Source organism: Pipistrellus kuhlii, unplaced genomic scaffold (assembly GCF_014108245.1).
Source record: "Pipistrellus kuhlii isolate mPipKuh1 unplaced genomic scaffold, mPipKuh1.p scaffold_m20_p_3, whole genome shotgun sequence".
Lineage (NCBI taxonomy): Eukaryota > Metazoa > Chordata > Mammalia > Chiroptera > Vespertilionidae > Pipistrellus > Pipistrellus kuhlii.
This window is the reverse complement of record NW_023425529.1, coordinates 100,502,943-100,524,719: the sequence shown is the minus strand read 5'-3', so window position 1 is coordinate 100,524,719 and position 21,777 is coordinate 100,502,943. Positions and strand designations below refer to the sequence as shown.

General features: G+C 35.6%; 1 protein-coding gene across 6 annotated transcripts in view; it reads left to right on the top strand.

Moving 5' to 3' along the window:
• NBEA (neurobeachin) overlaps nt 1-21,777 on the top strand; it is a 798,235-nt gene that overhangs the window by 379,968 nt on the left and 396,490 nt on the right. For all 6 annotated transcript variants that reach the window (XM_036455167.2, XM_036455161.2, XM_036455163.2 and 3 more), the window contains one exon: nt 17,261-17,325. In XM_036455167.2, coding sequence (XP_036311060.1) covers nt 17,261-17,325 — 65 coding nt within the window. The remainder of the gene's footprint in view (nt 1-17,260; nt 17,326-21,777) is intronic.

Below are 21,777 nucleotides of genomic sequence, written 5' to 3'. Positions count from 1 at the left end.
CCCCACTCCTGCCACCACTGCTCCCATGTGCTTACAGTGCTGGCCCTGCTCACACCTGCTGATGGCACAGAGTTGTTAGGGCCCACACCAGCAGCGGGTGTGAAGGGGACTGACACCATTAGTGGGTGCGAGAAGCAGCTGCTGTCTGGATCACCCCTCAGGAGCATGGGGAGGTGGAGAAGCCCTCAGGGGCAATTGGGGCCAGCAGCTGCAGCTCACACCCACTGAGGGTGCTGAGTGATCAGGGTAGGCTCCGGCGGTGGCTCTGGCACCAGCAGCGGGTATGGGCCGGACCAGCACTATCAGCAGGTGCAAGCATGGGGCGGGACTGCGGCTCAGGGAGCAAAGCATTTTCAGTAACAACCAGAGGCTCACTCCAATGACAGCGACTGGCCCCCGCTCACCTGCTCCACCATCCCGCCATGGCAGACACCCACCATGTTCTGCGCTCTGCTGTCTACTACCAACACCTGCCATGTTCCATGTGTGCCCCCTAGTGGTCAGCACATGTCCCAGGGACTGGTTGTTTGGTTGTTCGGTTGTTTTGCCATTTGGTCTTTGGCATACTGAGCTTTTATTATATAGGATGGTTCTACTCACTCCATCATTCACTCTAGCATTTAAAGTACATATATCTCGCTGGATCTGGTTTGGCTCAGTGGACAGAGCATTGGTCTGAGGACTGAAAGGTCCGGGGTTCGATTCTGGTCAAGGGCATGTACCTTGGTTGCGGGCACATCCCCAGGAGGGGGTGTGCAAGAGGCAGCTGATTGATGATTCTCTCTCATCGATGTTTCTAACTCTCTATCCCTCTCTCTTCCTCTCTGTGAAAAATCAACAAAATATATATATATTTTAAAAGTACGTATATCTAGATAGTAAATATATGTACTTGTACATATTTACATGTTTTAATTGGATAACCTTATAGATGATAAAGACATGATTTTCTTATTCATTACATTGGAATTTCTTTTCTTTTTTTTAAAATATATTTTATTGATTTTGTACAGAGAGGAAGGGAGAGAGATAGAGAGTTAGAAACATCGATGAGAGAGAGTCATCGATCAGCTGCCTCTTGCACACCCCCTACTGGGGATATGCCCGCAACCAAGGTACATGCCCTTGATCAGAATCGAACCCGGGACCCTTCAGTCCCCAAGCTGACGCTCTATCCATTGAGCCAAACCGGTCTCGGCGACATTAGAATTTCTTTTAGAATAAGTATCATATCCAATATATCTTTTCTTTTTAAACCATTCTATTCAGCAAATAAAGAAAATAAGTATTATATAGTCTTGTCACCATATTCATTTAACATTTATTGAGGGCATTTTCATAGAATGTTTATTTAAAACTATCCAAAAGGAAAAACAAGTTAAGGATAGCACAAAAACCTTGAGTCTTCCAAGGTCATTTTATAGATTTTTTTTTTTAATTATGCTACACATTTACACCATAACAGTTTTTTTTTTTCTGTTGACAATGTCTTCTGTTTTGCTCATTATTGTGTCATCCACTCCTAGAACAATGTTCAGCACATAGTATAGATATTTATTAATTACTTATTGAGTTAATTCATGAGTAAAAGAAAAACAGTCCTCAATATTATTTGATTTTTTTTAATTGTGGTAAAAGATTTTTTTTTAAGTGCCATTCTAACCATTTTTGTTGTTGTTGTTGTTGTTAATCACCTGAGGATAATTTTTCTATTGATTTTTAGAGAGAGTGTAAGGGATTATGAGAAAGAGAGAGAGAGAGAGAGAGAGAGAGAAAGAAACATCAGTATTAGAGAGATACATGGATTCCTTACATACCAGACCTTGAGTCTTGCAACTGAGGTAAGTGCCCTTGACAAGAATTAAATTCACAACCCTTCAGTCCATGGCTGACACTCTAACCACGAGCAAAACTGGCTAGTCCTTAACCACTTTTAAGTGGCATTAATTCAATGGCATTAATTACATTCACAATGTTATATAATCACCACCATTATTTATTTTCAGAAATTTTAACACCCCAAACAAAAACTCTGTACCCACCAAGCAGTTATTCTCTATATGTCTCTCCCCGAAATTCTCTAATTCACATTTTCTCTATGATTTGCCTATTATCAGTATTTGATAAAAATGAAATTATACCGTATTTGTCCTTTGTGTCTGGTTTATTTTTCTTAACATAATATTTTCAAGGTTAATTTCTATAACATGTATCAGAACTTCATTCCTTTTATGGTTGAATGATATTCTATTCTTTGTAAAGTTCTGTATTTTATATATCCATTAATCTTTTGATAGACACAGGCTATTTTTATTTTTTGACCATTGTAAATAATGCTGCTATTAACATTGGTTTACAAGGATCTTATTTGAGTTTATATTTTCAATTTTTTTAGGCTTATGCCTAGGAATGGAATTTCTGAATCGTGTGCTAATTCTATGTTTAACTTTTCAAGGATATGCTAACCAGTCTTCCACAACCATTGCCCCATTTTACATCTTCATAAGGAATGGACATGCTTTCCAATTGTTTCATATCATCTCCAACACTTACCGCTTTTTTTTTTCTATTTTAAATTGGGATTGCTGTTGTTTTTTATTTTAGTCATCCTAGTAAGTGTGAAGTGATGTATTCTGGTTTTGATGTGTATTTTCATAAGACTAATGTTGCATCTTGTAATGTATTGGCCATATGAATGTTTTATTTGGAGAACTGTCTATTCCAGTTATTTCCCAATTTTTAAATTGGGTTTTTATTGTTGACTTGTAAATGTTTTTAATTTATCCTAATTATTAAACCTTTATCAAGTATATGATATGAAGAGATTGTCTCCCATTCTGTGGGTTATTTTCATTTTCTTGATGTAGTTTTTTTACACAAAAGTTTTTAATTTTAATAACGTCCAATTTATTTGTTTTTGTTATTGTTATTCCTGTGCTTTGGTATCCTACTTAATATATATATATAAATATATGTGTGTGTGTGTGTGTGTGTGTGTGTGTGTGTATCTGTGTTTTAAATTTATTTGCATAATTTAGTAATCTACTGAGATCCTGGAAATCCTTTTTGTTGTTGTTGCTGTTGTTATTAATCCTCACCCGAGGATATTTTTCCATTGATTTTTTTAGAGAGAATGGAAGAGAGGGTGAGAGATAGATAGAGAGAAACATGTATATGAGAAAGACACATTGATTGGTTGCCTACCAGGGCCAAAGATAGAACCTGCAACTGAGGTACATGTCCTTGACTGGAATCAAAGCAGGTACTCCTCAGTATATGGGAAGAGACTCTATGCACTAAGCTAGGGCCTAGGAATACTTTTTATATTTATATGATATGCCAAGTTTTCTTTTAGTAACTAGATATATTTGCATATTTCCTAATGGTTTTTCTATTATTGACTTTCATATCAGTAATATTTTTGAACTTATAATTGATTATTCATCTTTTACATTCAGTTTTTCTTATCATGCTTTTAGTAAGATGTTCAAAAAAAAACAAACAATAAAAATAAGAGAGAAAAACCATGATGGGGGGAGAAGTAAAAGCATTTACTCACCACCTCCCACAACCACATCGAATTTACAACTAATATACAGAACAATCGTCATTCAAAACCACCTGAAATCTGGCTGAATGTAAGTCCTACAATTAAAGAAGTAAAGACAAAAGCACATTGAGACTGATAGGAGAAGTAGAAGTGATGGATGGGCTGGTCTGACACCCACCAGGTTTTGTGTTTTTTTTTAATTGGGAGGGAGATAATCTCTGTGGAGGCTGCCTCTGAGGAGTCAGGGTACTCATCCCCACACTAGACCCCCAGCCCAGGTTTCCAGAGCTGGGAAGAGAAGTCCCTGTAACTTTGGGCTGTAAAAACCTGCAGGGATTGTGATTGAGTGACATAGATGATGATAGAGACCTGGGCTGACTGGAGCCATGGCTGAGTTTTCATCAGCCTGGCTCACAGTTTCCTCTGAACTGGGATTCCCTGAGACCCTGCTTCATCCAATTTGCAATCCTGCCCAAGCTGTTTGCAGCAGCTTATCCATATGAATGCACTACTGGCTTAGTCTTCAGACTTTCCTAAAATCTCTCAAACAAGGTACCAGCCTCCTTTGCTTTATAGCTGGACCTCACCTGGGCTCTTCCAAACCCAATAGAAATAGCAGTCATGTGCAGATCTCTCTGTAGGTCCTGCCTGGAAGCCCTATACCCAAAGTATCTGATAGACAGCTTCAGACAATACCAGATTACAACTGTATAAATCCATAAGTGACACAATCAAGGAGCAGACTCAGTGAGCACCAAAGCCCCACTAAAGCAAGTACTGCTCCATAGGGGTTCCTACTATAGTCGCAGCTGGTCTGCACAGCCAATTGGCCAGGAGGTGACACCAAAAGTAGTCAAGCCTCAACTATAACACAACTATGCACACAAGGGTGCACCTAGACTGCCCAGCTCAGCTGACTGGGGAGGCTGAGCCACTGGGCCCTGCAGGACACCTAATATACAAGGCCATACTTAACAACTCCAGGAGACTTAGCAGCTCAATCTAATACATAGAAACAAACACAGGGAAATAGCCAAAATTCAGAGACAAAGAGACATGTCACAAATGAAAAGATAGAAGCAAGCAAACTACTGCATACAGAATTCCTGAATGACATTTGTGTGCATAGTTGAATAACCAGGAGTTCAAAACCCTAGTTATAAAGTTACTCAAGGGACTTAGTGAGATTTTCAAGGATCTTACCATAGTGAGAATGTTGAAGACATGAAAAAGTAACAGTCGGAAATTAAGCTTATACTAACTGAAATAAAGAATAATTTATAGGGATTCAACAGTAGAGTAGAAGATTCTGAGAATCAAGTCAACAATTTGGAAAATGAGGAAGCAAAAAAACACACCCAATAAGAAGATAAAAAAGGAAAAAGAACCCAAATATATGAAGATAGTAGCATAAGAAGCCTCTGGGACAGCTTCAAGTCTACCAACATTAGCATTATGGGGGTGCCAGAAGGAAAAGAGAGAGAGCAAGATATTGAAAAACCTATTTGAAGAAATAATAATATAAAACTTCCCCTACCTGTGAAAGAAATAAACTTACAAGTCTAGAAAGCGCAGAGATTCCTAAACAAGTGGAACACAAAGAGGCCCACACACCAAGACATTATAATTAAAATGTCAAGGGTTAAACACAGAATCTTAAAAGCAGCAAGAGAGTAGTAGTTACTTGTAAGGGAGACCCATACGACTGTCAGCTGATTTCTCAACAGAAACTTTGCGGGCCATAAAGAAGTGACAAGAAATATTCAAAATGATGAATAGCAAGAACCTACAACCAAGATTACCCAGAAAAGCTATCATTTAGAATTGAAGGTCAGATAAAGAGGCTCACAGACAAGAAAAAGCTAAAGGAGTTCATCGCCACCAAACCAGTATTACATGAAATGTTGAAGGATATTTTTTAAGAACAGAAAGAATAAGAAGAAAAAAAGATTAAAAATATGAACAATAAAATGGCAATATACATATCTATCAACAGTTGAATCTAAAAATCAAAATAAACAAGGAGTCTAATGAACAAAATAAACTGGTGAATAAAATAGAATCAGAGGCATTAAAACATGGAACAGACTGACAAATCTCAGAGGGAAAGGAGAATTGGGGTGGGGGGCGGTAAGAGATTAGTGAAAGATCTTACATGCATACTAGAGGCCTGATGCACAAAATTCATGCAAGGGCTTGGCCCTCACAGCCGGGGCAACTTGCCTCTACCCTCACAGCATTGACTTCCTCTGGAAGGTCATTCGGCTGTTCAGTCTAATTAGCACATTACACTTTTATCAATATAGATATGCATTACTTATGGACACAGACAATAGGGTGGTGAAAGTCTGGGTGGAGAAGGCAATGGGAGTAAAAAAGAAGGGCATCTGTAATACTCGCAACAATAAAGATTTAAAATTTTAAAAAGATGAGGAAAGATACTTTGAATACTTAAGTATGTTCTTAGTTTATTTTATATGTCTATCTGTCTATCTATCTAGAGAGCATTACTCATCTGTTTTTCTACATAATACATTTTTGCTTTAACCCATGTACTTACTAACTTTTCTAACTTATTTCACAGAATTTATAAGCTTGCTAGTTTAAATGAGCACTGATTATAAAAAATTTTGCAGAACATATCTACTTATTTTAGAGGCAGTTTAAGATAAGCAGACATTAGGATACAGGAAATAAAAAACCAGTTCTGGAGTTCCAGAAGACTTAAGATGTCAATTTTACCTTTTATTTTTACCTTGAAATATTTTTTAATATTTTGAAAAATTTTAACATGATTTGAGTCTCCAAGGATACTAATTTTTTTTTAATTTTATACAAAACAAAAGGGAATGAGAAATGTGCATTAGCTGCCATAGAGAGAAAAAACTTTAGGGAAAAAGATATTTCATCCTGTATCTGAGATTTCCACTAGGTCGACTAACTACCATAACATGATTGTTAGGAGAACATCGGGATTTCATTGTTATCCTTCTGGAACTTATTTGTCTTCAAAGTTTTTCGTTTCAAAGGATCCTTAACTTGATATTCAATTCTCTGAAAAAGTCCTTCATCTTTAGGAAATTTTATGCATCCATGTAGAAGAGTTAAAGAATTGTGACAAAACTGTCTAAAGCCTTGGCAGTTCTCTGCAGACATTTAAACCCAGTTTCCTTGTGAAGATAAGAATTCAATGCCTATGTGTAACCTATCTTTTTTTATGGCTGTTCATTTTCTTTAATAGTGGGGTGAGTGTGTGTGTGTGTGTGTGTGTGTGTGTGTGTGTGTGTGTTCGGAAATGGCAGAAGACTTTTTGGAATGATTTGTAGATAAGATTTTTAAATAATACTTTTTTGCTGTCATTACCAAGCAGTTATCTTTATTGAAATGACAATCAATTATTTTTATCTCCTTGTATACATTCTCCTGTATGCCTTTTCATTGTTTTAAGTAATTCCTCTAAGCCTACATTTAAGAGAATTGTTAGCAAGTTCGACGGTAATTAAAATTTTCATTCCCTGTGTAGCTATCCCATTTGTTAATTCTCATGGTACTTTATACCTGAGGAACAACAGCAAATAAATATTCAAAACTCCTCTATTATTTGTACTTTTGTTGTCACAAAGTTTTACATTTCTCCCTTTTCAGTATTTTCCCAAATTATTTTTGAAACTCCTAGAATCACAATGATGTGCATTTAAGAATACAAAACCAAAATTGCTTCAGTGCCAAAAAATATAATCATTGCCTAACCTAATTCATTACTCACATTTTAATACATTCATTATAAGTTAACACATTCAGTCTTACAAAAATACCATTTATCATAATGAAATAACATGTTAGAGCTTCAAAGGATCTTAAAAGTGGCCTTAGTTTAGAGATGTGTGTATTTTAATAATTATGCCATAAATTTTTATGTAATTATAATACAATAGTATACTATTTTACAAAAGAAGTTTAATTGAACAATTTTTACGAAAATATACACATCACTTTGTGACAACTATATTACCTAGAGGTACTTTGAGATTTTATGAGTGCAGGCTTGTCTAGGAGGAGAAATGACCTAGATCAGTGGTTTTGAACATTACCTTAACATTAAAATTATTAGGGAAGCTTTAAAATAATACTGATTCTGGGCCCTATTCTTAGATATTTTTCTGATATAATTGGTACATTTTAACAACTCCCCTGTCGATTCTTTTGTTCAGGCAAAATTGGGAACCACAGATTTAAGTGATTTCATAGATTTGTGAGGATTAAATTATTCAACAATAAAAATAACTGAGAATATACAGTATGCCAGTCACTTGCTAATTAGCGGGTATACATAGTTAAATAAAATAAGATCCTTCCTTTTATTAAGGAGTTTATGATCTATTGGGGAGACATATGTGTAAGTAGATCACTACAAAATATAAATAATTATATTTAAGAAGAAATGTTCTCTGATTAATAAAAATACAAAATATTAAGTGCTGAAGAAATAATGATTCTAGGTTGATCCTATTTCCCATTTCCAAAGTTTTAAAGTTATTTCATTGACACACTTAAAGATTTATTACTTAGCCAGCATGAACTTTTAGTATTGCCCTTTTCCACAGGAATAAGGAATAAAAAAAATCATCTATAGCTTGGGATAACTGAAGAATGTGCTAGTTCCTTTTTTCCCATCCCACTTTTTTTTCCTTTGCACTTAATAATTTTTGTTGACTGCACAATTCTGTGTACCATATTTTACCAAGGATGTAGAGAGATTGGATTTTCATCTAAATGCCCCCCAAAAGTCGTACTACTTTCACAACTGTCATTCATAAATCTTTAAACAAGATTTAAAAAACACAATCAATCCTGACATTTTCTGTGGGGAAAATATACTTGTGAGTAATATTTTGTCCTCCTTTTTTGTCTTTCTCATTTAGTATTTTCCTCATTAGTTGAAAGAAATAAACTTGTATTTTCTTTTTGCCATGTGAAATAAATTTGTTTAAAATTCATCAAAATAATTAAAGACTTAAGTAAATGTCTTATGCTAACTCTCAGAAAACAACTGGTGAAAACTCATGTTTAAAATTTAGTTTTATTGCTACTGTGTGGCTTAAATCCTCATTTCTCCCGCTCCTCTGCTGAAGCATCACCCTGGGACACAGTGGGTAACAGAGAGGGGTTGAAAGGCTGATACAAATGTAACCCATACAGCCCCCCATAAGCACAAACATTCTTTGTACTTACATTTTAAATTTATATTTAATTGTATTCTTTTATTGCTTATAATCATGAATTAAATTACTTGGCTTTTTTTTTTCCTCTTAGACACTAGGGGGATGAGTTTGTCCAGGGCATTAGTTTCTCTCCTGCCTGAGATTTTCATATCTCCTATAACACTTTCAAAAACAGAAGCTTTCACAAACCTCTTTCTTAAGGAAAGGCAATTGGCACCATTTTTGTGACCTTGCGAATTGTTCATATTTTATTTTATTTTTATTTATTTATTTTATTTTTTAATATATTTTTATTGATTTTTTTTGCACCCCTCCCTCCCATACATACCCTCCCTCCCCAGAGTTTTATGTCCATTGGTTGTAATACTTATATGCATGTATACAATTGTTCATATTTTAACAGAGCTGGCCTTGACAAATTGAAATTGTGTAAATTGGTTATTATAGTTGATGAGAAACTTAAAAAAAAAAACACTCAAAAACTAAATTACACTCTAATATTAGGCAGAATACGCTTTGGCTCCTCCTTGGGACGAGGCCTGCAGAGTTAGTCCTGTAGTTCCAGCCATCGCATATTAATGCATAACTCAGGAGGTTTCCGTGTCACAGAAAAACATATTCATGTTTGTCAAGCAAATAAGTGATAGAAGTTGAAAAAACTGTACCAGGGAGTATAATATTCATTAAATTTTAGACATAGGATATTTTTCTTTGTTTTCCATCCAGTATCACTAACCTTCTAGAATTAAAGTCTTGCTGCTTTAATGCTGTAGTATAGTCTCTGAAAATTATATTATCTATTTCTTCTGCTCCTACAGTTATCACAGATGAGTAAAATATGGTTCTTTGTTCAAAGATGAAGTACCTAACATCTAATCATATTATGTGCACATAAAACATATAAAGAGTAAACTGAATTTGCAGACATATGGAAAATACCAGTAAGCAAATTAGTGTTGAACTCCTATATTGGAAAATTTGTATTTCAGTGTATGTTGTTTGAAAATCCTGTATCTGAGATTTACTCATGTCTGAAGACAGAAGATTGGGACAATCAGAGGTAGCAGAAGTGGTAGGTAGATAAGCAGCATCTTACATTTCCTGTAAATGTTTGGAGAAGAACAGAAAATGTCAGACAGAAAGAGAGAGGGAAAGAAAGGGGCAGGGGAGAGGGGGGGGGGAGACAGGAGAGTTTTTCTTTTTGTAATCAGCATTGCTTTTTCATGTCTTCACAGGAAAAGAATCCACTTGGTATGTGCTTTCACAGAAGAAACTCTGTGTAAAGTTAGTTAGGAGTATCTTTAACAAGGACATTTTTTAAAAATTATCTTCATTTTTATAGTATTACAGATGTCCCCTACTTTTTCCCCATTGACCTCCTCCTTCCCACTCCCATCCCCTCCCTAGGTCCACTATTGTCTGTGTCTATGGGTTGTGTATATTTTAAAAGATTGCATTACCCGTCACATAGCTTTATATCTTATATAATAAAAGCCTGATATGCTAAATGTCCAGTCGTCTGGTCATCCATTTTACCAATCAAAGTGTAATATGCTAATGATATGCTAAGGCTGCTACACTCACTGCTCACAATGATGTGCACTGACCCCCAGGAGTCAAACAGTGGACCAGTCGCTATGGTGTGCACTGACCAGCAGGGGGCAGACACTCCAACCAGTGTGTTAGCTTGCTTCTTGGCTCTGACCCATTGGGACTGAGTGAGAGGGGCTGGACATGCCTTGAAGCCCTCCTGCAGTCCCTCCCCAGCTGGCCAACCTCCCACACCCCTTCCCAGCCCCAATTGTGCACCAGTGGGATCCGTAGGCCTGATTGCACACTCTGGCAATTTAGGACCCCTCAGGGGATATAGGAGAGCCAGTTTCGGCCTGATCTCGCAGGCCACGCCAAGGGATCCCAGTAGTGCACAAATTCATGCACTGGGCCTCTAGTCTGTAATAATAACAATGGGGAATTGCATGTGAATGCAGCTTACCCAATAAGTCATTAATTATATTTATTGAGTATTACTTAATATGGCTTGGTTTCAGCAGATGATAAAAACCAAAATTATAATAGAATATAGGATATAAAAACCACATTTTTCTCTTCATCATAAAAACAAGAAGCTATCTTTCAAACTCCTACCAAATTTTTTCTTAACTTGCACTGCAAAATTTTTTGAAAGAGTATATTTCTAGCTACTATTCTCTTTTCTTTAATTACCTTTCATTCGTCAACCCAGTTCAATCAGGCTTTCATCTATTGAATTTTAGATACCAAATCCCAGGATCTCTCCTTCGTCCTCATCAGACCTAACATTTTTCACGTGTGGAAAAATTAACAATATAAAAGCAAAAGTAATGATAGGTTTTTAATGCCTAATCTGCAAAATTTAGATAGTAAATGAAAAAGGACACAGTCCCACCAGCACAGAAAGGTTCAGGAAATTTCTCTTGAGCAAGGAGACCTCAGCCCTCGTTTTAAGGTAGGAAACTTGGAGAAAATAGCAACTCTGACTTCAGGCCTTTGAGGAGGATAATTAACTCAAATACAAAGCCTGTCAGTGGCATTCTCCTTGAACAAATTAAAATTTTATTGGCTGCTAATCCATAAAAATCAATTCTAGATAAAAAAAATACAGGCATTGCAATAATAAATTTCCATATATTATATAATTTTTGATAAGTCTTCCATATTCAAAACTTCTTTGTAATCTGATAAAATTAACTATTTCCTTCTTGACTTGTCTGCATGCTATAAAAGTTTCCTGATTCTTTAAGAAACTGTTATTTTGTAATAGTTTTGTTACACTATTACAAAAGAAAAAGTTTAATTTTGAAATAATTTTAAAATTTGTGTAGATAGTTTAAAGATATAACAAAGCAATACAAAAATCAGAATCTTACTTCACCTCAGATGCACATTTAGTTGAGACAGCTACTTTGCATTCTTCCCTTTCCCATGTTATAAATCAGTATCATATATAATAAAGAGGTAATATGCAAATTGACCATCACGCCAATACACAAGATGGCTGCCCCCATGTGGTCAAAGATGCCACCCCCATGTGAACACAAGATGGCCACCACAAGATGGCCAGCAGGAGAGGGCAGTTGGGGTGATCAGGCCAGCAGGGGAGGGGAGTTGGGAGAGACCAGGCCTGCAGGGGAGGGCAGTTAGGGGTGGCCTGGCCAGCAGAGGGGGGCAGTTGGTGGCAACGAGGCTTGCAGGGGGGGCAGTTGTGGGGCACCAGCCATGTAGGGGAGGATAGTCGAGGGGCAGGGAACCAGGCCTGCAGGGGAGGGCAGTTGGGGGCAACCAGGCCTGCACGAGAGGGCAGTTGGGGGCGATCCGGTGGGCAAAGGAGAGCAGTTGGGGGTGATTGGGCCAGCAGGGGAGCAGTTATGTGCTGAGCAGGCTGGCAGGGGAGTGGTTAGGGGATGATCAGGCTGACAGGCAGGCAAGCAGTTGGGAGCCAGCAGTCCCGGATTGTGAGATGTCGGGCAATTGGATATACCCCGAGTGGTCCCAGATTGGAGAGGGTGCAGGCTGGGCTGAGGGACACTCTCCCCCCCTCCCCCCAACCCCCTCAGTCCACAAATTTCATGTTAATTGCAGTAACTTTACATATCACCTCTATAATTACAGTGTTATTTTTTCTGTTTCTTCAGTCTTTCCTTTTCAGGTTTCCTTTCTTGTATTTTGTTATTATTCCTTGTATCCTTCTACTCTTGTCTTGATCTCTGTCTTTCATATCAGGTTGCCAGAAGGACTGTAGGTAATGACTTCAAAAGTGATATTAGTAGCTTAGACACAAGCTCCAGCACTGTACAGCTAGGACTACTTTTAATAATTTTTAAAAAATATATATTTTATTGATTTTGTACAGAGAGGAAGAGAGAGATAGTCAGAAACATCGATGAGAGAGTCATCAATCAGCTGCCTCTTGCACACCCCCTACTGGGGATATGCCCGCAACCAAGGTACATGCCCTTGACCGGAATCGAACCCGGGACCCCTCAGTCCCCAAGCTGACGCTCTATCCATTGAGCCAAACCGGTTTCAGCTGCTTTTAATAATTTTGAAGGTATTATTTTCTTTCCTTCTATCTTTTTGTTTTGGTATTGAGAATTCTAGTGTCTTTCTAATCCTTGATTCTTTAATTTTTTTTTTTTTTTTTTTCCTATTAGCCTTTTCCTTAACCCTGGTGTCCTAAAATTTCATGATGATTAGCCTTACTGGAGATTTCATGTCATATATTTAATTCTTGGGGAAATTTTGAAATTTCTTTGATAATTTCCTCTCATTCATCTTCCCTAATCAGGGGATAGTTGCTACTCAGTGGATATTGGCCTTTCAGCAGAACATAATCTACTTTTCTTTATCACTTTTGTTTTCCTTGCATCTTTTAATCTTATCATCTTTCTGTTTTCTGGGAGTTGTTTTAAACTTTGTTTTTAAAGCTTTAGTTTTATTTTTTATAATTGCAGTAACTTTGCATATCACCTCTATAATTACAGTGTTATTTTTTCTGTTTCTTCAGTCTTTCCTTTTCAGGTTTCCTTTCTTGTATTTTGTTGTTTTTATTATTCCTTGTATCCTTCTACTCTTTTCTTGATCTCTGTCTTTCATATCAGGTTGCCAGAAAGATTGTAGGTAATGACTTCAAAAGTGATATTAGTAACTTAGACACAAGCTCCAGCACTGTACAGCTAGGACTAGCCAGATCTCACAAAAGCTCGAGCTTCATGTAACTCTGGGACCTGCTCTGGCTTGAGAACTAAAGACAGTGCCAGCTCTAGAACTAGAGCCAGGTCTAGAACTAGCTGTAGCACTAGAGCCAACTCCAGAGATAGAAGTAATTCCTTCATTAACAAGCACCATCTGCAGTAGCACCTTTAGGGCTAGGGCCAATTCCAAAATCAGATCTAGATTGAATTTAGGAGCTAGAGCAAACTCTGCATGAGCTCCAGAGACAGAGCTAGAGCCAACTATAGAGCTACAGCCAACTCCAATATGAACTGTTTTATCAGCTCCAAACTTATTATCAACTCCAGCTCCAGAGCCAGTGTCAGCTCCAGAGATAGCATCATCTCCATTGCCAATTCTCACACCAGATTTAGCGTCAGTGCCAAGATTAGAGTGAGCCCAGAACTAGAACCAATTCTAACACTACTATTCTGAGCTGGAGCCAGCCTTGCCAACACCAGCTCCAGCTCCAGAGAGCTTTTCTTTTCCTTCACTTCCTTAGAATGACATGTTTTGTTTTTTGTAGTTTTGTTTTCATATTTATTTTTGTTTGTGGTTTACTATATGTGAATTTTACAAATTCAAATATAATTTAACTTTTTAACCATTATAAAAAGAGAATTATATTAATGATTAAATGGTCTTGTATCTTTTTCTCTGAGCCAATATATATAATGGATTATTTTATTTTAAATAATATTATAGTATTCTTCTTTTCTTCTTAAATTCTGGAAGATCTTTTCTTGTCCCATTCAACTACTCTTTTTTCCCCATCTTAAATATGTGAATGGTTCCCAAGAATCAGCTTGAATTTTTTTTTTATCTTCTTTCTGTTTATTCTTCTTTGGAGACTTGCCTAATCCTGTGCCTTAGTCAATATTTCTATCTAAAGAATTCCAAATTCATTTTTTATATTCTATCATCATTCTAAATTCAACAAATATAAACTGAAGACATCCTTATTTTTCCCAATGTGTACCATTCTTTAGTATTTTCATAAGAATATTACTATTCCCTCTGCCATTCATGTTAAAAACTTAATAATCTTATTTAACTCACTCTTCTACTTTAACCCTTAAATCTAATTTCTCATTCAGTCCTGGCATCTCTTCTTTATGATATCTCTTAATTTTTGTTTCCCAGTTCATAATTGGAGTTTATTGTCTCTCTTCTGAAAGGGCCTATAAAACAACTCCCTACTATTTCCCTCACTCAGAAATGACAAATTACTTTTCTAAAACACTAATTTCTTGGATGTTGTGTTGCAATCATATGCTTTCATTGGCTTTTTCATCATATAAACTATATCTTTAGCTTAGCTCAGATTTAATTCTACTATTCTATGTAATAGAAGCCTAATATGCTAAGTGACCAGTCGTCCAGTTGTCCATTCAATCAATCAGAGGGTCATATGCTAATGATATGCTAAGGTCACTTAACTGTTTACTATGATTTGTACTGACCACCAGGGAGCAGGCAGTTGACCAGTTGACCAGTTGCTATGATGTGCACTGACCACCAGGGGATAGGTGCTCTGACCGATAGGTTAGCTCTTTGCTGGACTCCAGTCCATCAGGACTGAGTGAGAGGGACTGGACACACCCTGGAGTCCTCCCTTGACCCCTACCTGGCTGGCCAACCTCCCATATTCCTCCCTACCCTTCATCCTCTGGTGGGGTTCCTCGACCTGGCCTATGCCCTCTCACAATCCAGGACCCCTCAGGAGATGTCAGAGAGTTGGTTTCATACCGATCCCACTGGTGCAGGAATTTGTGCACTGGGCCTCTAGTTCCTCTATAAAATATTGCAGATAAGCATCTCATGGTCTGATGGTGCCTTGCCCATATGTTTTGTTTGATCTGAACAGAGTTTTAAAAAACATTTTATTCTGTGATTTTTTAGACAGTATAATTTGGGGTGCATATGTAATACCTGAATGTACATTGTGAAATATCCTCTTTAAAAATTCTATTCATATTAGAAGTTTATACTGATAAAGAGCCTTGATGTACAAGCAGCATCATAGAGAAAATTGTCTATAAGAAATTGTCTGCAAGAATCTACTCTTCTGAGTGACATGATTCTTGTTACATAAAAATCAGTTCTTTCTTTAAGTTAATATCACAGTAAATGTCAACTATTCCTGATAAAATGGCACATTGTGGTTTATTTGTTTGCAGTAATTATAGGCTATATAATGGTATATGTAAAATATTTAAGAGGATAGTAGTAAGCCATTTTTTTAGATATATTTTTATCGATTTTAGAGAGGAAGAAAAAGGGAGAGAGAGATAAAAACATCCATGATGAGAGAGAATCATGGATCAGCTGCCTCCTGCAAGTCCCCCACTGGGGATCGAGCCCACAACCTGGGCATGTACCCTTGACTGCAATTGAACCTGGGACCTTTCACTTTGCAGGCCAATGCTCTATCCACTGAGCCAAACTGGCTAGGGTGGTAATAAGTCATTTTGTTAAAATGTAGGAAAAAGTTTCCTATAATTTTTCAACAGAAATTATTTGAAAGGTTTTAATAAGCTCTGTAAAATACAGTAATGATCTTATCATTTTGATAAACTTTAGTTAAAGGTTGTTGAGGCTAAAACATTTTGCTAAAAAATACATCATTTAGGTATCTTTTTTTCTTTATAAAATAATTACTGACCCCATGCTACCACATAACTTTTCCCAAGTTGTTGATTTTCTCTTGGGGAAATGTGGGATAGCGGTTTGTTCTTTTATAATTCTTCCTAAATTTACTTAGAGCAGAGAATATTTACATACCAAACACCTACTTTTGGGGACCACATTTATTCACAGAATGTGTATAAGCTTCAGAGGAGCATGTGATCAGGAATAAAGTTAAGGGTTTTCATAAAGACTGTTCTTTTTGTGGAGCTGAATTCATAGGCAGGGAGCTGATCACTTAAGGTATGTGAGGCCAGCATTTTAATTGTTAACTCACAGAGAAAAATAAATCTATAGATGAGTGACGTAAGTGACCAATAAGGACTTTTTATATATAAAATATACTAGGGAATTATTTACTTATAGTACTATTGAAGTGGATATAGTTATAATCCAAAAATTGTAATTTACCACCTACATTTAAAAAAGACTCCCAAAATTAAAATTACTGGGATAAACCAATAACCAAAAATTATTTAAAGCATATTCTAAATATGTCATAGGAAGAGTATAACATTTGGATTTAGTTTTAATATTAAATATTTATTTTATAGGTTTTAAAAGAATTTATTTACTATTAAAAGAATTTATATACATTTTTTATGCTTTTCAGTTATTTGGACTACATACATAACTATAACATTTCATTTACAAACTAATCTAAATATGTTGTTTATATTTCTAATTTTTATTTTATAACCTCATTGAAAATTTTCTATATCAGGGACTATATTCCAATATTTCTAACCCTTATACAGCCACTAGGCATTTGATTTGTTTTGGAAGGAAGGACACTTTGTGCTGAGAATTTGTGATCTGTACCTATGATCTCACTTTCTATTTCAGTGGGCATCAAGCCTGAAATTTAGTGGGAATTCGATAGCACCTTTTAAACTGAGTAGCAGAGTAACATTTTTTATTTTTTTTTAAGTTTTAGAAATATCATCACACATGGAAGTTATTTTAACAGCACCAACATGATCCTTAAACAAGATGTTACTTTGCTTTACATGCTCATTTTTATGACACTTGGTTTGGTTTCTCCTTTTAGGAATGGCAAAATTCTATTCAGAAGAATGCAGGACTTGCATTTATTGAACTCATCAATGAAGGAAGGTAATTAATTTTACAATTTTTATTCCACTGCACATTGTATTCCACTGGGTAACTGATATTTCCTGCCATCTGGTCAAAAAATGTGTAGGAAAATATTTTAATTAAATAATTTACCAAAGAAACTTTAAAGGAACAAAATTTAAAATGTTGAAAATATTTATTCTGGCATGAGCATGTATGAAATAAAGGGACAAACTTCAGAAGGTTTTTTTTTTTGTGAGATTGGAGCCATATCTCACTAAGTAGTAAAGTTGTTTTACATAGATCAAGTGAACCCTGTCTGCAGTCCCATCTGCCACTCCATCTGGTTTCAGTGTTATGCTCCATGTGGACTCTCTCCGCCTATCTCAGCTCATGTGAAACAGTTTTATCTGAACATGCTGTGCTATCTGGTATCCAGCTGAAAATGTGAATGATGTTAAATATAGGAAGTATAACAGTCTGATTAGGAATTTATATATACATTATTAAAATGATGCTGTAAGTAAAGTTATGTTTGAGCCCATTATTGTATTTTCTCTTTATTATAAACAGTTGTTCACTATGATTTTCCTAAACTTTACTGGCACAATATACATTAAGACAAATGTAACTGTCATCATTTTGACATGTACAGCTTCTATCAGTTAAAGACCTATATCCTTTGCAAGTTGAGTTTCTTCTATGATATAGTATAATCTTTGGGAAATAATAACTGCATATTTGGCATAATCTATTTATTTGTATTTCAAACCAAATTAACTTAAGTTGATAAATAATGCTTACTATTTATAAAATTTTATCAAGGAAGTGGTATTATAAAAGAATATTTTATAACATATTCCTTGAAAATAAGTTTATGTATGGTATAGAAATCCATTTTAAGAGTAACTTAAACTAAATAAGTTTAGTATTATTGCTTTTTTAAATCAAGTTTTATAGTCTAAAAAATAACCTCTGTTGTTATAACAGTGAATCTTAATGAATATCTCTCATTTAGATATTCCATCTTTAAATTATTTTTAGTCATAATAATATAACTAAAATTTTAAATAAATATTCTACTCACTGCAAAGCAAAAGGTGCAACAAATAATTAGTTTTTTTAATAACATAAATAATTTTATATTACAACACACCATAGTTCTTATAAAACTTTATTATTGTAAGAATTGATAATAATTATTACCCATCTTCAAATGATGAAAACTAGAAAAAAAAACTTTTCACAGGCTACTTAACTCATTGTCGTATTAGTTATAGAAACTCTCAATTCACATTTATGCTCACTTTACTAGTTTCTTTCAACTATGAAGTCAAAAACAAAAATTATTTTGTCATCAGTAACTCTGAAGAGTTAACAGAATTGCATTTTTAACAATTAATATTATAATATTGTCTTAGACAAAAAGAGGATGGAGAATTTGCTATTATCAAAGGTTTTTTAGCTTTTGGTGTGTTGTTTTTTTTTTAAATATATTTTATTGATTTTTTACAGAGAGGAAGGGAGAGAGATAGAGAGTTAGAAACATTGATGAGAGAGAGTCATTGATCAACTGCCTCTTGCACAGCCCCTACTGGGGATATGCCCGCAACCAAGGTACATGCCCTTGACTGGAATCGAACCCGGGACCTTTCAGTCCCCAAGCCGACGCTCTATCCATTGAGCCAAACTGGTTTCGGCTAGCTTTTGGTGTTTTATTGTTCAGTGGTAGCACTTGGGGTTTACTTTGTTTTATTTTAGGAAAGAAGTTGGAATTACAGAAAGTAGTTTAATTTTGTTTAAATTTAAATCCAACTAAACCTTCAAAATGCTCTCCATAATATTTTTGTGCTATTGTAGAGTATGCTTCTATTTTCATACAGATTTTTCCTCTAATAAAGATGATTTTGGAATAATAATTGAAGCATGACTAGCTATAAATATACAGATCATGTATACATTAGTACAGCAAATGTCTATTCAGTACCTCCTACATTACAAACACTATTATAAGAACTGGGAATAGAGAAGTGAACAAGACAAACATTAAACTGGCACATACAATAATACAAGGGTGTGATTGGGGTTGTATAGATATTAATGCAAGCCTAAGGTACGGCACTTAATCTCATCTAGAAGAATGCATTATCCTAATGGTTGGGTTATCAGGGTATGATATGATAGTCTTTTTGACAAATGACGCTGTACCAACTGGACATCCATCCACATGTGAAAAATCTAGACATAGACTTTATAACAGCACAAAAATTAACTGAAAGAGGATCACAGACATAAATATGAAATGAAAAACTATAAAACTCCTAGAAAATAACATAGGAGAAAATCTCCATGACCTTGGATATGATGATGACTTTTTAAGTACAATACCAAACATATGAGCCATGAAAGAAAAAAAGTGCTAAATTGGACTTCATTAAAATGTAAAATGTTTGCTTTATGAAAGAGGATATCAAGAGAATGAGAATACAAACCAAAGACTGTGAGAAAATATTTCCAAAAGATATATCTGATGAAATGCTATTATCTTAAAATATAATATGAAGTCTTAAAATTCAACAATAAGAATACAAACCATCTGATTTTAAAATGGACCAAAGACCTAACAGATACCTCACCAAAGAAGATATACAGATGGGAAATAAACTTATGAGAAAATGCTCTGCATATCATCAGGGAAATGCTAATTAAAACAACAATAAGATACCACTATATACTTATTAGAATTTTCAAAATCCAGAACACTTGACAACACCAAATGCTGGTAAGGATGTGGAACAACTGTACTTTCATTTGTTGCTGGTGGGAATGCAAAATATACAGCCACTTTGAAAGACAGTCTGGCGGTTTCTTACAAAAGTAAATATACTCTTACTATACAGTCCAACAGCCATGCTTCTATCTACCCAAAGAAGTTAAAAACATCTACATAAAAACCTGCATGCAGATGTTTATATCCACTTTGTTCATAATTGCCAAAACTTAGATGTCAAGATGCACTTCAATAATTAATAGATAAATAAACACCCATTCATTTATATGATACATCCAGAAAATGGAATATTTATTATCTAGTTCTAAAAAGAAATGAGTTTTCAAGCCATAGAAAGACAAAGAAGAAACTTAATTGCATATTACTAAATGAAAGAAGCCAATTTAAAAAGGCTAATATACTGTATGATTTGAACTATATGACATTCTGGAAAAGCAAAAGTGTAGAGACAATAATAGATCAGCGGTCACTAGGGTCACAGAGAGGATTTTTAGAGCAGTGAACCTACTCCATATGATGCTGTAATATTGGATACATGTCATACATTTGTTAAACCCGTAGAATATACAGTACCAAGAATGAACCCTAATGTAAAGCATGGACTTTCAGTGATAATGCTGTATTAATGTAGGTTCATCATTTCTAACAAATGGTAGATGGTGATAACTTATGGGGGAAGGATTTGTGGGCTGAGAAATCTATCTTCTCAAGTTTGCTATCAACTTAAAACTGCTTTAAAAAATAGTCTACAAAGAAAGAGATTTCTAAAAAAAAGAAGCATACCCAAACATAATGCCATCTTGGTTAATAATTGAGAGAGGATTATGACATAGCTATATGAAATTTCAAAAAAGAGGAATAAAATTCTGGTCCAAGGGCATAATTTAGTGTAAAAGCAAAGATGCAAAAGACAGCAAGACATATTGCTGGAGAGCTATTTTTAGTCAGACAACAGCTATTTAATTGTGTGTTTTGTGCTAACCTACATAGAACTTGAGGGTCATTCCTCAAGGCAAGGGTCATTCCAGGAAGGGGTTTCTAAGATGTGGTAAGGCTGTTGAGATGTAACTGAAGAGGTTTAGGCATAGCTTGAAATGTGGCAAATGGATTTTAGAGGGTCAAGACTAGAACAGAGATGTCAAACTGAGGTTTCAGTAATCCTAATGAAGATGATGGTGTCAGACTAACAAATAGTGCTACCAGGATTGAAGAAGTGGACAAATTTGAAGTATCTTTTGGAAATTTAATTAATAGACTTGCTCATATATTGGATTGTAAAAGATGAATGAAGGAATCCAAGATAACTTGATTTTTAGCTTTCGTAGCTGCATGGCTTCTGGCAGTGCTTCCCAAAGTGTGGTACTCGTATCCCCAGGGGTACGGGAGGAGTTTGGTGGGGGTGCGCCTTGCGCCGGAGTTTGGTGGGAATATGCACTGCACTGTGCTTAGCTGCGCCTAATTCTACGTTCTCATGAGTACGAGGGGTACTCAGCATTATGAAAATTATAGAAGGGGTACACATATGTCAAAAGTTTGGGAAACACTGGTAGATACAGTTTATTTAGTTTAGAATAACACAGAAAGAGGAGCATGGCTCGGATGAGAGAGATTTTCACTTTGGGTTACACTGAACTTATGGCACCTGTGTAATGTCCAAGTGGAATCATTGACTAGGCATCTTGTAATTTGTGTCTCCAGCT